Source organism: Glycine max, chromosome 18, assembly GCF_000004515.6.
Source record: "Glycine max cultivar Williams 82 chromosome 18, Glycine_max_v4.0, whole genome shotgun sequence".
In the NCBI taxonomy this organism is placed as follows: Eukaryota; Viridiplantae; Streptophyta; class Magnoliopsida; order Fabales; family Fabaceae; genus Glycine; species Glycine max.
In genome coordinates, this window is record NC_038254.2 from 55,711,468 (window position 1) to 55,729,466 (window position 17,999).

Here is a 17,999-nt window from a genome sequence, read left to right on the forward strand (position 1 = left end):
TGATAGACCAATAATATTAAATAATTTTACACGACCATTCAATCGTAAATTATTATTAATATAATTTTTAAAATAAATTTATAAAAGACAATAAACTTATTATCCAAAGGAAGATGAGATTGGAGAACTATTCAAGTTCAACCTGAGTTTCAATCATGTGATATGGTAAAGGGAAAAGTTTGTTGGACATAGGGGCACAGGGGCACAGAGAGAAGATATATATATATTCACAATATGTATATTTATACTGAAATTTTATAAGAGTGTATTTGGATAGAGAATTTTAACTGAAGAAAATAATTTATCTGAGAATTTAAATTTTTGTAATCTAAAATTCATTGTTTGAGTTTTTTTTTGAAAAATTTAAAATTTCTAAGAGAATTGTGATTCTGTGCTAAGAAATATTCTAAACCAAAAACAGAATTAGTTATTGCTGCCCCCTTTGGACGACAACAATATTCTGCAGATCCTCCTATTGTCAGCTCAGCCACGATCCTATAGTGGTGGTTTTAAATTTTTTGACTAACATTTAATAAAACTAACAATTAAAATTAACTGATAAAAAAATAAATATCATACATTTCATCTTCTAAAATTATATTATCGAACATTATATTGGAATTTTGAACTGTGTCTCCTAGAAAACTCTTCAATTGTTTTCACAAATAAAAATGTTAAATAAAAATATTGGTCTTGTGTGCAGAATTTAAATTTAACAACAGGAACACAAAGTGTTATCTGAATATAAAAAAGAGGTAAAAAACTTACAAATAAGACCTTGATAAAATTTGGTTAAAATATTATTATGCTCCATATGTTGTGTGTTTATCTATTTTAGTCCTTTATATTTTAAGTTTCATTGTTATCTTTTATGGTTGGAAATAAGATATACTATGATATATTATAATAGTAACTATATATATATATATATATATATATATATATATATATATATATATCTTTATTAGTTTCATAAAATAGTAATAATACAAATTTTTAAATATGAAAAAAATGACTAAAATATACCTTAAGTCCTTTATGTTTTTATTTAAATTTAATTTGGTTTTTAGTTTAAAAAATCAATTTAATTTTTCATCTTATATTTTTACTAAATTAAAACATGAAACTTGTTTTATTAGATTTATTTACAAAAATTATGAAATTCAAATGATATTCAAATTAAAAAGGATCATAAATACGATAAAAATTAGGTAAAAATAAGTTTTAAAAGCAATGAAAAATAATTATAGTAATATTTTTATTTTTTTCTTCTGTTTTAATACACTCCAAAATGGAGTGATCGAATTCCTACAATTTTCCTTTCAACTTCGTGAAATAATAAGGTCCTTTCATAATTTTGATAATAAAATAAAGAGGAAGAAGATTTTCTTTTATTATTTTGGAAGGGCCCGAAGGCCAAAAGGAGCAAGAAGATTCTTGCATATCCGAATGGCACAGTAAAAAAAAAAAATTGTGTTTTTCAATTTTAAGATATATTTTTGGAAATGTAAATGTACAAAGAGGAATAAAAATATATACACAATACAAATATACCACATTCAATTCATGTTAATTGTTTTATATTTAAATAATGCAGCATATAAAACAAAATGGAAAAATAAATATGGATATCCACATGCATAGAGAGAAAAACAAATTATAAAAAATTATAAGTATGATGAATCTTATAATTTTTTATATAATGTAATAGAAAAAAAAGTAATGATGAAATGTTAAAAATACAAATATTGTCTAAATACCATTACTCAACCAAAAGTAACGCAACATATATATTTTGGCCATGGCTACAATTTCCACACCTAGCATTGAGTCGGTAGTGCCATGTGTAGACTTGAAATCTCCCACTTGCTTAACGAAAATAGACACCAACTGCCCAACCTTTATAAGTATATTCATTCGTTGATCGTGTTTGAGCTACATGTTTTTCGCTAATGTGTGCTGCTTCCATTGCATTAGCCATATCGATGGACACAAATTGCATACGAATTGCTTTAGGAACAATCCTCCTCATATTGCCGTGTCTCCCTTTCCTCTCCATAGCAGAGGTTATTTATCCTCCCCTTGAGCTCTTCAGCATCAGCTGTGGATCATCCACCAACTTCACACTCGATGGTCGGAACTGGATTGGAGACAACAACAGTAAACTCCTCTCCGAAAGCCAGGGCTCAGTTGCTGCTCCTCCAAACACACCAACAACAATACAGGGCCCTTACACTTATGCTCGTCTCTCTCACTCAAAATTCACCTACTCCTTCTCTCTCAAAGCAGGCCCAAAATTTGTTCGCCTCTTCTTCTACTCAGTTTCATACCAAAGCTTTGATCGCACCAAAGCCTGTTTCTCAGTCACAGCTGGCCCATACACCCTCCTTCGAGATTTCGATGCTTCCCTCAATGCCGATGCTGATGATGACCCCGGCCAGCCCGACATCTTGTTCAGAGAGTATTGCATCAACCTTGAAGATGGTCAAAAGCAGCTCAACATAACCTTCATTCCAAGCAAAACATCTCAGAATCCAGATTCGTACGCTTTCATCAATGGAATAGAGATTGTTTCATTGCCCCCTTTTCTCTACTACACCAATCCTGACGACGACATCACTGGATGGCCTCAACCAGTTGGCCTCAATACGAACCCGTTCCCCATTGAAAACAACTATGCTATGGAGACAAAGTATCGGTTAAGAGTTGGAGACCAACAAATCCCGGCCTTAAACGACACGGGTATGCTCAGGAGCTGGGATGTGGATAGCAAATATGTAACGACTCAAAGTGTACTATCTCTAGATATTGCCACTGGAATTAAGCTGAGATTCACAAAGAAGACTCCTAACTACACTGCACCAGACACAGTGTACCGATCCGTAAGGAATATGGGAAGTAATGGTACCTTCAACATGGGGTTCAACCTCACATGGCAACTCCCCATTGATTCAGGCTTCAACTACTTGCTAAGGTTACACTTTTGCCAGCTTGACCCGAATATTAGCCGTCCTGGTGACCAGAGCTTCTTCATCTACGTTCAGGATCAGTTGGTTGAAGACTGGGCAGACATTATCGGTTGGAGCGATAAACAGAAGGGTGTCCCAGTGGTTAAACAGTATGTAGTTTTAATCCCAGGGAATGAGCAGGAAACGCTTAATCTTTCACTGAAAATGCATCCTAACCCTCACAGCTTGGCCAAGGACGCTCAAATAAACGCAATTGAACTCTTCAAAATCAACGACCCAACAGGTAATCTCGCTGGACCTAACCCAGACTCTCATCCAAAGACCTCCGAGTTTCCTCTTCCAAACTCAAACAAGAAAAGCAAAGGCAGCACGAGAACCCTAATTGCCGCCGGCGCAGGCGCAGTTTCCGGTGTCGTTATGCTATCCCTTATTGTTGCTTTCTTCCTCATCAAACGCAAGAAGAACGTGGCCGTCGATGAAGGTTCCAATAAAAAAGGTGGAACTTCCCGAGGCGATGGCTCATCGTCGCTACCAACCAACATCTGCCGTAAGTTCTCAATCGCGGAAATAAGAGCTGCCACCAACAACTTCGACGAACTATTCGTGGTTGGATTGGGAGGCTTCGGCAACGTCTACAAAGGATACATCGATGACGGTTCAACCCGAGTCGCAATCAAAAGGCTCAAAGCGGATTCTCGGCAGGGTGCGCAGGAGTTCATGAACGAGATCGAAATGCTGTCTCAACTTCGCTATCTCCATCTTGTCTCCCTCGTTGGTTACTGTTACGAGAGCAACGAAATGATACTGGTGTATGATTTCATGGATCGGGGTTCCCTCCGTGAGCATCTCTACGACACTGATAAGCCTTCCCTTTCATGGAAACAAAGGCTCCAGATATGCATAGGTGTCGGACGAGGACTGCATTATCTACATACGGGCACAAAGGATGTGATCATTCACCGTGATGTGAAGAGCGCCAATATCTTATTGGATGAAAAATGGGTGGCCAAGGTTTCGGACTTCGGGTTATCCCGAATTGGGCCCACAGGTATTTCTAGGACCCATGTGAACACTCAAGTGAAAGGTAGTATTGGATATTTAGACCCAGAGTATTACAAACGAGATCGTTTGACTGTGAAGTCTGATGTGTACTCCTTTGGAGTGGTGCTCTTGGAGGTATTATCTGGAAGGCAGCCTTTGCTCCACTGGGAGGAGAAACAACGAATGTCACTTGTTAAATGGGCAAAGCATTGCTATGAGAAGGGAATTCTGAGTGAGATTGTGGATCCAGAACTCAAGGGCCAGATAGTACCTCAGTGTTTGCACAAATTTGGTGAGGTTGCACTGAGTTGTTTGCTTGAGGACGGGACTCAAAGGCCCTCCATGAAGGACATCGTTGGGATGCTGGAGTTGGTTTTGCAGCTTCAGGAAGGTGATGTTAATGGAGTGATGGAGAGTGGTGGGGATTATGAATATGGTGATGATGTGTTTAGCAGTAGCCATAATAGTGTCCATGTTTCGGATTATAGCAAAAGCACTGGGTTGAGCACGACAAGGGATGGAGATCGTAGCTATGGGAGTAATGATTTCGTGTTGATCCCGGATGATGTTTTCTCCGAGATTAAGGATCCAAATGGACGATGAGATTGGGGAGAAAAGTTTGTTGTACATAAAGGGGACAAAAGTAATATATAGAAAATTATAATTGAGAGATATTGTTAATGATAACTAATGTTATTACAAGTACTAAAGATTAAAATAAAAATCCAAGTGTGGAGTCGGTAGAAATTTTGTCTCTACTTGCGTTGATAAATATTCAATTTGTAAGCAATGAAATAAGGACGGAGATAAAGATGAAATTTGGAGTAAAAAGGATAAAAGGAGAAGATAACAAGAAAATTAAATAGTAGTCTTAATGTCAAACATCAATTCAGTATAAGATAATGTTAACGTTAGGTCGTAGCATGTCTAACTACCTTTGATGCAATATTAATGATGTTCTTTATTGAATGTTTTCCTAATTTCCACCCAGATTGCTAATATTCGGAACTCAGATCCCTTACATTGAAGAGCCTAATTTATATTTTTTTTTCCCAAATCCTTTTGCAAAGACAGAATAATACACAACATTAAGTAAAGAGATATTATTTAGAGGCACAACAAAATCACGCTAGTCCTAACAATGTAATATTGAGATGTTCTCCCCTAGTTCTTTTAGGCATTACCACTTTCTAATAAATAATTCCTAAAACAAATGCATGGATGGTCAAACTACACAATAATAATAAAAAGCAAAAAAGAATAATAGAAATTGAATATTGCATTAATAGATAAGAATAACAGTTACATTCTAAGGACTCTTGGCTACTAGGCCCCAACTGAGGAGGTTAGTCTCTCATTGTTATAAGAGACTTTACACTATAAGAGGTTGATGTGAATGGAAGAAGATGATAGATAACAAGAAAAAGAGGAATGACTAAAGAGAGAGAGTTCCCCCAAGGGATAGACCAGTGTGTGGGTTGTTGTTTTTTTTATTCTGCTTCATTTTCCTTTTATAGATTTAAGATAACTTACTTTTGACACTGAACTCGCGCTTAGTGTGAACTTTTTGCGTTAAACGCGTCTTTGGACTTCCTCGTGGGTCTTTTTCGCCCTAAACGTGTGTTGCGTGCTGAGCGAGAATGTATGTTGGACCTGTCTTGCGCACTAAGGGGACTTTTCAATTCTTTTAATTTTTCTTCAAGGTTTTTTCTTTCAATTTTTACATCAAATTTTTCTCTAAAACACTTGAAATTTTCTTTTGAATTTTGCTGATAAAAAATAACAAATATATTAATTTCTTCATTATTTCTTTACAAACAATAATAAAGTAAAAATATTATCCCTATTTATTAATCCAAATTGATTATCAAATTTACTTATATTTCACAGTTGAGATAACATACATGATTGATGCAAATAAACGTTGGCTTTCGGTATATGTTTTGTATCTTTCTTTTGAATTTTGCTAATAAAAAATAACAAATATATTAATTTCTTCATTATTTCTTTACAAAAAATAATAAAGTAAAAATATTATCCCTATTTATTAATTCAAATTGATTATCAAATTTACTTATATTTCATAGTTGAGATAACATACATGATTGATGCAAATAAACGTTGGCTTCCAATATATGTTTTGTATCTTTCTTAGTGAGGTTTGGAATAATTGATTCTAAACCTATTAGTACTCCCCTTTCAGAAAAAGAGAAGTTGTCTGCTATGATAAAGGTTCAAGCTCAGGCCGATCAGGACTATATGTCAAAGGTTTCATACTCAAGTGTTGTTGGCAGTCTCATGTATGTCATGGTCTACACCAGACTTGACCTTGCTTATGCTATTAGCATGGTTAGTAGGTTCTTAAACCAACCTCAGAAGGAACATTGGAAGGCTGTGAAGAGAATTTTCAGATATCTTAAAAGGACTGCAAATGTAGGTTTGATCTATGGATCTCACCCAGATTGTTGCCTCATTGGCTATTCTGATGCAGATTTTGCTGCTGATCTTGTCAAGAGAAGGTCATTAACAGGGTATGCTTACACCCTTGGTGGTTGCTTGGTGAGTTGGAAGGCAACACTTCAACCTTCTGTTGCCCTCTCAACTACTGAGGCTGAATATATGGCTCTTACTGAAGCTGCAAAGGAAGGAATTTGGCTAAAAGGTCTAATAAGTGATCTCAAAATTAATCAAGAATATGCTAACATCTACTGTGATAGCCTTAATGCTATATGCTTGGCTAAGGATCAGGTTCATCATGATAGAACCAAGCATATAGATGTTAGATATCACTTCATTCGGTCAGAAAGAAGAATCAAAGTTCATAAGATCAACACTCTGCACAATCCTGTTGATATATTTACAAAACCAATTCCAAAGAGCAAGTTTGATCACTGCTTAAGCTTGCTCAATGTAGATTGTTGGGGATAAGATCATGTGTGTTTAGAGGATGCAGTTTGTGTCTTATATGGATGTTACTTCAAGGTGGTGAATTATTGGGCTGTGACTAAAATCCATATGGAAGTTTATTCTGTTATATTTTTTCTGTTTTTGTCCTCTGCCTATATAAGGCAGGGATGCCCTGTATTTTTTGGAGAATAAGCTTCCACTTGTATACTGCATTAGTAATAAAGAAAAAGCTTTCTGTTTTTCCTCCTGTGGATGTAGCTTTGATCAAAGGTGAACCACGTTAAATTCTGTGTGTGTTCTTCCTCTCTTTTCTTCTCTTTCACCTTGCTGCAACATCTGTGTGTATGACATTTCTGTTTTATTGCATCTCCTACTGTTGTTCTTGTTTGTTATTCATCACTTCCATAACAGTAATTTTAAATTTTTTCACTAACATTTTAATAAAACTAAAAACTAAAATTAACTGATAAAAAATAGTTATCATAAATTTCATCTTCTAAAATTATATTATCGAATATTAGACTGGAACTTTGAACTGTGTCTCCTAGAAAACTCTTCAATTATTTTCACAAATAAAAATGTTAAATAAAAATATTGGTCTTGTGTGCAGAATTTAAATTTAACAACAAGAACACAGTGTCTGAATATAAAAAAGAGGTAAAAGACTTGCAAATAAGACCTTGATAAAATTAGGTTAAAATATTATTATGCTCCATATGTTGTGTGTTTATCTATTTTAGTCCTTTATATTTTAAGTTTCATTTTTATCTTTTATGGTTGCAAATAAGATATACTATGATATATTATAATAGTATATATATATATATATATATATATATATATATATATATATATATATATATATATATATATATATATATATATTAGTTGCATAAAATAGTAATAATAAAAAATTTTAAATATGAAAAAAGGACTAAAATATACCTTAAGTCCTTTATGTTTTTGTTTAAATTTAATTTAGTTTTTAGTTTAAAAAAATCAATTTAATTTTTCATCTTATTTTTTATACTAAATTAAGACATGAAACTTATTTTATTAGATTTATTTAAAAAATTATGAAATTCAAATTAAAAAGGACCATAAATATGATAAAAATTAGGTAAAAATAAGTTTTAAAAGCAACGAAAATAATTATAGTAACATTTTATTTTATTTTCTTCTGTTTTAATACACTCCAAAATGGAGTGAATTCCTACAATTTTCCTTTCAACTTCGTGAAATAATACGGTCCTTTCATAATTTTGATAATAAAATAAAGAGGAATAAGATTTTGTTTTATTAGTTTGGAAGGGCCCGAAGGCCGAAAGGAGGAAGAAGATTCTTGTATATCCGAATGGCACAAAAAAAAAATTGTCTTTTTGAATTTTAAGATATATTTTTGGAAATGTAAATGTACAAAGGAATAAAAAAATATACACAATACCAATATACCACATTCAATTAATGTTAATTGTTTTGTGTTTAAATAATGCAGCATATAAAACAAAATGGAAAAATAAATATGACACCAAATCGTCACAAGAAGTAGAGTACTCGGAAGTTCGAGTGTCGAATCCACAGGGACTTGTTTGTACTTAGATTAATACAAATCTAATTTAAAAGCAAGAGATAAAAAATTTAAAATAAAAGATAAAGAAAGATAGAAGATAAGGTAAAGAAAAGATAAAAAATTTAAAGATAAAATTAGAAGATAAAAGAATTAAAGATAAAATTAAAAGATTAAAAAAGATAAAAGATTAGAAAGATAAAAGATTCAAGATAAAATAATATTAGGAACTGACTTGCCTTGTCTGCCTAGGATGTATGAGTTTATGATTTTTTCTTTACCACCAATTCAAGTGATTCTATCCTACCCACATCTATTCATTTACTTGCCCCTGATGCCTCAGGATGACAACAAGCCTATCTTACCTATCTATCTCCCAAATGCCAAAGACTCAATAATAATCCTAGATGTTTGCTTCGATGCATGGGGGATAATGCAATCGTTCTATGCCTAGCAATGATTTTATTATGATATCTTTTCTTTTTGTTCTATTAGAAGTTATCCTCTCCCGAGCGTCTAACCCCTAAAACTAATGTATGCATGTCTTCTTTAAATTTTATTTAGAAGTTACCCTCTCCCGAGCATCTAACCCCTAAGAGAAAGAATATAAAGATGAGTATGCAAGATAAAAACAGAAAAGAAAATAGGAAAGAAAAACCTGGTATTGCATTGATAAATAGTGGAGAGTACATCATACATCACATTGGCTCTAGCCCTGCCAGGCCCTAAATAAGGGGTTTAGCCACTCAGCCATTGAGGGCTTTACAATGAGAAGAGGGGTGAAAGAAAGGAAGGGAGTAAATGAAACCCCTAAGAGAGGGGGTTCTATCGTGGTGTCTGTTTCCCTTAGACTGACTCTCTATTTATAGCCGCTGAAGTGAGCTTTGGGCCTCCGTAGGCGCGCTCAGCGCGACACCCCCTCGCTCAGCGCGTTCTTCTGTTGGATCGCAGGCTTAGCGCGCGTGTTGCAGGCTTAGCGCGCGCTTCTGTTGGATCATGGACTTAGCGCGTGACGCGCGCTCAGCGCGCGTATTGGGCTAGGCCTGCTTCAGATTTTATTCTTTTCTTCAATTTTTTTAGCCTTTTTGCTTGTTACACCTCCAGTTTTTATATCTGCAGCCAAAATTCAACAAAACATCAATTCTTTAATATTTAAGCGCAAATAACTGCTAAATAATTATTTTTAAAGACAATTTTGCCTTATTTTCTATCATCAAAATACAATTATTTAGCAGTTATCATGCATATAGAGAAAAAATATAAAAAAATTATAAGTATGATGAATCTTATAATTTTTTATATAATGTAATAGAAAAAAAATATTGATGAAATGTTAAAAACACAAATATTGTCTAAATATCATTACTCAACCAAAAATAACTCAAGATAGTTTTGCCATGGCTAAAATTTCCACAGATAGGTCATTGACTTGTCCCAGCCTGTTGAATAGAAAAAATTAAAAGATTTATTTAAGTTTTTAGCCTTCAATTTATGAGATTTTAAATATTTGATTCCTAAATTTTGATTTTAAAAAAAATTAATTTTTAAAGAATTTATCGTTATTAAAAAATAATTTAAAGACCAAAAATTCAAAACTTTGGCTGAGAAGTAAAAGTTTAATTAATGCAAACAAAAACTGATGTGTGCTGCTTCCAGTAGCCTTATCGATGGACACTACTTGCACACGAATTGCTTTAGGAACCATCATCCTCCACCTCCTTTTGATGGGTCTCTCTTACCTTTCAATAGCAGAGGTTATTTATTCTCCAGATGAGCTCTTGAGCATCAACTGTGGCTCTTCCTCCAACTTTTCCACCCGCGATGGTCGCAACTGGACTGTAGACATCAATTTCCTCACAGTTGAAAGCCGCATCAACTCGGTTGCTGCTCCAGCACTCACACCAACAACGTTAATGGGTCCATACACCTATGCTCGTCTATCTCACTCCCAATTCACTTACTCGTTCCCCGTCACTGCAGGCCCAAAGTTTCTTCGCCTCTTCTTCTACTCAACTTCATACCAAAACTTTGATCGCACCAATGCCTATTTCTCAGTCAAATTTGGCCCATACACATACACCCTCCTTCAAGATTTCAATGCTTCCCTCAATGCTGATGTTGATAACGACCCTGGCCAACCGGACATCTTGTTCAGAGAGTATTGCATCAACATCGGAGAAGGTGAGAGGCTCGACATAACCTTCATTCCAACCATCACAGCCCAGCATCAACATTCGTACGCTTTCATCAATGGAATCGAGATTGTTTCAATGTCCCCTTATCTCTACTACACCAATCCTGACGACTACACTGGAGTGCCGCAAATTGTTGGCACGCTATCCCAATATCCTATTGAAAACAGCTCAGCTCTGGAGACTATCTACCGGTTAAACGTTGCAGGAAAGGACATCACCGGCTCAGAGGACACAGGTATGCTCAGAACCTGGAAAGCCGATGACAACTACCTAACTACGCAAAGTACAATGTCTGTTGATTTTGGGCGTATAACTAAGCTGAGCTTCAATATGACTCAAAACTACACGGCACCAGACGAAGTGTACCGAACCGTAAGGAACATGGGAACAAATGGCTCTATGAACATGAGATTCAACCTCACATGGCAGCTTCCTGTTGATTCTGGCTTCACCTACTTGCTAAGGTTACACTTTTGCCAGCTTGACCCGCACGTTAGCCTCTCTGGTGACCTGAGATTCTCCATCTACATAGCGGATCAGTTGGGTACCGATTGGGCAGACGTTCTCTTATGGACCTATAACCGGAAGGGTGTACCAGTGGTTAGAGACTACGTAGTTTCCTACATCCCAGGGAATCGGGAAAAGACAAATCTTTCACTGAAAATGCATCCCCACCATAAGAGCCGGATCAAGGACGCTCAACTAAACGCAATTGAACTTTTCAAAATAAGCGATACATCATGTAGTCTCGCAGATCCGAACCCACACCTTCTTCCACAACCCCCCAATAATACAATTTCAAACAAGAAAAGCAACGGCACCACTAGCACAATAATTGCCGCCGTCGCAGGTGCAGTTTCCGGTGTCGTTTTGCTCTTCTTTATTGCCATCCTCATCAAACACAGGAAGAACGTCGCCGTCAATGAGAGTTCAAATAAAAAAGAAGGAACTTCTCGGAACAATGGCTCACTATCTGTACCAACGGACCTCTGCCGTCACTTCTCAATTGAAGAAATGAGAGCCGCCACCAACAATTTTGACAAAGTCTTTGTGGTTGGCATGGGGGGCTTCGGCAACGTGTACAAAGGCCACATCGACAATGGTTCAACTACAGTCGCAATCAAAAGGCTCAAACAGGGTTCTCGACAAGGTATTCGCGAGTTCAAGAACGAGATCGAAATGTTGTCTCAACTTCATCATCCCAATATTGTTTCCCTCATCGGTTACTGTTACGAGAGCAATGAGATGATCCTGGTTTACGAATTCATGGATTGTGGAAACCTCCGTGATCATCTCTACGACACTGATAACCCGTATCTGTCGTGGAAGCATAGGCTGCAGACATGCATAGGTGTTGCGCGAGGATTGGATTATCTGCATACAGGTGTGAAGCAGGTGATAATTCACCGTGACGTCAAGAGTGCAAATATCTTATTGGATGAGAAATGGGAGGCCAAGGTTTCAGATTTCGGGTTAGCCAGAATTGGGGGGCCGATGGGTATTTCGATGATGACCACCAGAGTTAACACTGAGGTGAAAGGTAGCATTGGATATTTGGATCCAGAGTATTACAAGCGTAACATTTTGACGGAGAAATCTGACGTGTACTCCTTTGGAGTGGTGCTCTTGGAGGTATTATCTGGAAGGCAGCCTTTGCTCCATTGGGAGGAGAAACAACGAATGTCACTTGTTAAATGGGCAGAGCATTGCTATGAGAAGGGAATTCTGAGTGAGATTGTGGATCCAGAACTCAAGGGCCAGATAGTACCTCAGTGTTTGCGCAAATTTGGTGAGGTGGCACTGAGTTGTTTGCTTGAGGACGGGACTCAAAGGCCCTCCATGAAGGACATCGTTGGGATGCTGGACTTGGTTTTGCAGCTTCAGGATAGTGCTGTTAATTATGAAGATAGCAGTAGCCATAGTACTGTACCTCTTTCAGATTGTAGTGAGAACACTGGATTGAGCACGACAAGTGATGGAGATGGTAGCTATGGCAGGATGGAATCTTTTGTGTTGATACCGGATGATGTTTTCTCTGAGACTAAGAATCCAAAGCGACGGTGAGGTTGAAGCAGTAGTATTCAAGTTAGCATGAGTATCAATCGTTGCAGGATGGAATCTTTTGTGTTGGAGTTTGTTTTCTCTTTCAGTATTATTTTTTTAACCCTCTAGTTAAATAGTAAAAAAGATTTTAATTAATTCGAAATTTATCTGGAAAATAAGTAATCTTGACCAAGAATTCTTTATAATTATTTAATTCTATACAATATCATATTCAATGTTTTTTTTTATGTTTAAATAATAGGTCGAGCGCATACACAAATCACTCAACATACTTTTATCCGCTGAAATTTCCACACATAACTCCAGTTTAAGTAATTTTTCCATAAGTATTACTAGAAAATAGAAAAAATGTAAAACAAATTAAATTTCTCTTTAAATTTATCTCATAAGTAACTTAAAATTAATTTAACACTACAATTTTTTAATAGAAACTCTCTTATCTATTTTCTTAAAATTGATTTGCGTAAATTCATTTTGTCTTTTATGAAAATTAAATTATGTTATACTTTATTTTCTTGTCCTATTTGTTGAAAATTATCAATGAAGACAATACTTTCTACGTGTGGCAACATGTCTGAAACGCACGGTTTCATTATATATATATATATATATATATATATATATATATATATATATATATATAAAATCATAACCACCCATTTATTTTTATAACCACCCAAAATTCCCCTTAGTTTTAGGTAAAATTACATTTTTGGTCCTTCAGTTTATCTTTAATTTTGGATTTGGTCCCCCAATAATTTCATTTACAATTCAAGTCCCTCTATTTTTTAAAATCGTGTAATGTTGGTCTCGGACGTTGACCGTTAAGTAGTGACGTTGACTATCATGTGTCACATTCTTATTGGATGATAACTGTCATGTGTTGTGTTCTGATTGATCAATGAAAACAACAATGCATTTCATCTTTCATGGAGTTGACATCCAATCAAAACATGACACGTGACAATTATCATCCAATAAAAACGTGACATGTGACAGTCAACATCATTGCTTAACGCTCAACATCCAATTGAGGCGTTCGGAACCAACATTGCAGAATTTTATAAAACAAGGGTACCAAATTTGTAAATTAAATTACTAGGGGACCAAATGTGAAATTAAAGCTAAAGTAGAAGACCAAAAGTACAATTTTGCCTTAGTTTTTAACTACCCAAAACCCCCTTTAGTTTTATAACCAACCGAACCCTCCTATTTCCAAATTTCCTCTTTTTTTTCAATAACCCACCCCTATCTCTCAAATCCTATCTCTTCTTCTCAAATGTTCATCTCTCAACCTTTCACTCATCTTCTTCTATTGTTCCAAAATTTATCAAATTTATTGCATTCTTGTGTCATTCCCAAGCACAAGAATGTGATTGGAGAAAAAGGAAACACCACTCATCCCCTTCAAATTTCTATTTGATCTCTTTAAGGTAAAAATTTATAACATTGGGTTAGATGAATATTTTATAACATTGTTTAGTATGAGTTGTGTGAAAAGGGTTATAAATTAAGTATTAGGGATTGTTGTGGTTTTTTCAAAACCCTAGGTTTGCTAAATTTGAGGATTTTATCTTATCTCTTGTTCTCTTATTTTAAATGATCCTACAAAAAATATAGTGGTTGATTCTCCCAACAACATTGGAAGGCATTGATTGCGTTCTTTTGTGTGAGTAACTAATCTACTTAGCGGCATTTTTAAAGTTATTTTAGGAGAAGCAAGTAAACTTCAAAATATATATATTCTTTGTGATCTTTGAAATTTATTTTGAGATTTTGATAATATATAAGGATGAATGTTGGATTATTTGTTTATTTTATTTATAGTGAGTTCATGATTGATTGTCGTTTGTTACAACGAAGAAATAATGTAGTCTATGGGTCAATGTCTCATAATGTAATTATATTTTCCGTTTGCTACAATGAAGAGATAATGTAGCCTATGAGTCAATTTCTCATAGTATAATTATAATTTCTGTTTGCTACAACGAAGAGATAATGTAGTCTATGAGTCAATTTCTCATAGTATATTTATATTTGCCGTTTGCTACAACGAAGAGATAATGTAACCTATGAGTCAATTTCTCATAGTATATTTATATTTGTCATTTGCTACAACGAAGAGATAATGTAGCCTATGAGTAAATTAATCATAGTATATTTATATTTTTTGTTCGCTGCAACGAAGAGATAATGTATCCTACGAGCTAAATGTCATAGTTATATAATTATCATTCACCACAACGAAGAGATAATGTGGTGGTCTATGTGCACATAGTGAAATGAAAGTTTGATTATAAAGTTATTATTCTTGAATACCAGTTATGAGTAGTTATGAAATTATATTTTTTTTAGTATACTGATTTCTTAAAGCGAGTTGTATTTTATTTATTTATTTATTTAATGTTATTTTAAATTTCTTTGGATGTAAAGACTCGTGCTATGTTGTGCTCTCCTTCTTGTTCGCTTTGTATTTTATGTTCTCACTAAGTCTTTGTGACTTATCCCCTTATTTTTTATTTTCTGAGATACACAATAGTGGAGTAATTGACTTCTTGGGATTTGCTGACTTACCCAGACATTTGATTATTTTTTGGTAGACCTCCATTGTTTCTGATGGATATTTTGTTTATAACTCCAATATAATGCAGCTATAGGAATAAGGATAGTAATAGATTTAGAGAGAATTCTTTTTATTTGAAAATTTAAATGATTCTCTCTTATAGGTATGCCAATGATGTACTTGTGACGTGTTGAGATATCTTGGTGATTAGTATTTATAATTAACAGTGTTATTAATGGATATTCTGGATAATGTGTTAAGGGTCTATGTTAGGACTTGAGACCTTGATATATATAGAATTGTCTAGATATATTATGTTTTCTCTTACAAGTTATTTAAAATAAAATAGGCTAGTCAGATTAAGAAAATTAGAATCTATGTGCGGTTCTGGTCCAAGGGTGGATCGTGGCAATGTCAAAAAATAAAAATCAATCAAAAGCAAGTACGTGTTGACCCCGTCGTTTCATGCGCAGACTTAAGTCTTCAAATTGTTGGAATCACCATAAAAAATAGATACGGACCTTTCTTCACTACTAACAGAAAATCTTGACAAATATATTGTTTGGTTGATTTATGGTGTTTGAGCTCTCTATTAATTTCTTCTTCTCCCCCTGTCACCTCACTTGACCTTGTCAATCTTCTATCGGCTCTAGTGTGGCCAGAAGATGATAAAAGCTTAATAGTAGGTTCTATAAATGACAAAATGATGAACTTGAAAGAAAAGCATATGACTAGACCTATGGTGGCATCCTTTTGCAGGCAAATAAATATTTCTTATAATTTTATTCAAGTCTTTTTGGCAAGTTGTCGCCTTTTTTTTTTATAGTCAGATATTTATGTTTTCATTTTCCTATTTGTTAAATTTAAATTCTGCACATAAGGCCAATATATATTTTTTCTGTGGCTGAAATTTTCATACATAATTTATGTTTAAATAAACATTTTAATAAGTATTTATAGAAGAACAAAATAAATAAATAAAATATTTTTCTCATAAATATATTTTTATTGAGTTTAATAGTGATAGATCAATAATATTAAATAATTTTACAGGATCATTTAATAGTAAATTATTATTAATATAACTTTTAAAATAAATTTATAAAAGATAATAAACTTATAATCCAAAGGAAGATGAGATTGGAGAACTATTCAAGTTCAACCTGAGTTTCAATCATGTGATATGGTAAAGGGAAATGTATGTTGGACATAGGGGCACAGAGAGAAGAAATATATATATATATATATATATATATATATGACGTAACATACATGATTCATGCAAATAAATGTTGGCTTCCTGTATAGGTTTCATATCTTTCTTTATGCAGATGTGTGCTAGCTTGTATAATTTAAGATTCAATTTCTATTTCCTGAGTTTCAATCATGTGATATGGTAAAGATATAGCCAGGTTTTGGTAGTGATATCCTTAAGGTCGTCACTTTAGTACTAATGCTAAATATTTGTTTGTGCAGTAGTAGAAGTTATGAGGTTAAATTGGGGTTGAGAAGGAAGGTTTAAGGGTTGAAAACTGTTAGGTGCCGGGAATTGTAGAGCTGGTTTCGAGGACCAGTGACCTCCAGGAAAAAGAAGATAAAATTCAGGAAAGGCTCATTTTATTCATGATTCTGCAGTTTATTACAATATGTATATTTATACTGAAATTTTCTACGAGTGCGTTTGGATAGAGAATTTTAACTGAAGAAAGTAATTTATCTGAGAATTTGAATTTTTGTAATCTAAAATTCATTGTTTGAATGTTTTTGTGTGAAAAATTTAAAATTTTGGAATTTTAAAACAGAATTTTAAACAATTAAAATTTAAAATTTCAATGAGAAATTGAAGTTATCTTCTGACAGTCTTCTTCAATCTCAACTCGTATAATATTGATCGGGTGTGAGCGTAGAGGAACACGTATAACTAACACACCAATTATATCTTCTCTTTTTTTCACATTTTTTTATCCTCATAATTTTAATTTTTTTTATCCAAACTCAAAATTTTAAAAAATAAAAGAATTTTAATTGAAATATTTGAAATTCTTAAAATTTAAAATTTCTCATAATTTTAAATTACCCGTCCAGACAGATGATTGTGATTCTGTGCTAAGAAATATTCTAAACCAAAAACAGTATTGGTTATTGCTGCCCCCTTTGGACCACAACAATATTCTGCAATCCTCCTATTGCCAGCTCAGCCACGATCCTATAGTGGTGGTTCTATTTGCCTTTGCTTCTAACTGCACCCCACTCTTTATTAGGCTCCTTGCTAGTTGCTTGTTGCACTTCCCTATCAAAAACAGAAGGAAGGGACAGGTTGTAAGTTTAAATTTTTTGACTAACATTTTAATAAAACTAACAACTAAAATTAACTGATAAAAAAATAATTATCATATATTTCATCTTCTAAAATTATATTATCGAACATTATATTGGAATTTTGAACTGTGTCTCCTAGAAAACTCTTCAATTGTTTTCACAAATAAAAATGTTAAATAAAAATATTGGTCTTGTGTGCAGAATTTAAATTAACAACAGGAACACAAAGTGTTATCTGAATATAAAAAAGAGGTAAAAAACTTACAAATAAGACCTTGATAGAATTAGGTTAAAATATTATTGTGCTCCATATGTTGTGTGTTTATCTATTTTAGTCCTTTATATTTTAAGTTTCATTGTTATCTTTTATGGTT

The 17,999-nt window shown here is 33.9% G+C and overlaps 3 protein-coding genes across 3 annotated transcripts; all 3 read left to right on the forward strand.

Moving 5' to 3' along the window:
* The first annotated feature begins 1,542 nt into the window (after window positions 1-1,542).
* LOC113000103 (receptor-like protein kinase FERONIA) lies at window positions 1,543-4,677 on the forward strand. The gene has a single exon (XM_026126615.2). It carries the CDS (start codon window positions 1,953-1,955, stop codon window positions 4,611-4,613), a length of 2,661 nt encoding a protein of 886 aa, XP_025982400.1. The 5' UTR covers window positions 1,543-1,952; the 3' UTR covers window positions 4,614-4,677.
* Window positions 4,678-6,233: 1,556 nt separating this feature from the next.
* On the forward strand, window positions 6,234-6,938 carry LOC121173979 (secreted RxLR effector protein 161-like). Its single transcript, XM_041011859.1, has one exon. The coding sequence runs from the start codon at window positions 6,234-6,236 to the stop codon at window positions 6,936-6,938; it is 705 nt and encodes a 234-aa protein (XP_040867793.1).
* A 3,125-nt stretch (window positions 6,939-10,063) lies between these two features.
* On the forward strand, window positions 10,064-12,873 carry LOC100780062 (receptor-like protein kinase FERONIA-like). Its single transcript, NM_001377319.1, has one exon. The coding sequence runs from the start codon at window positions 10,152-10,154 to the stop codon at window positions 12,741-12,743; it is 2,592 nt and encodes an 863-aa protein (NP_001364248.1). The 5' UTR covers window positions 10,064-10,151; the 3' UTR covers window positions 12,744-12,873.
* Window positions 12,874-17,999: the final 5,126 nt, after the last annotated feature.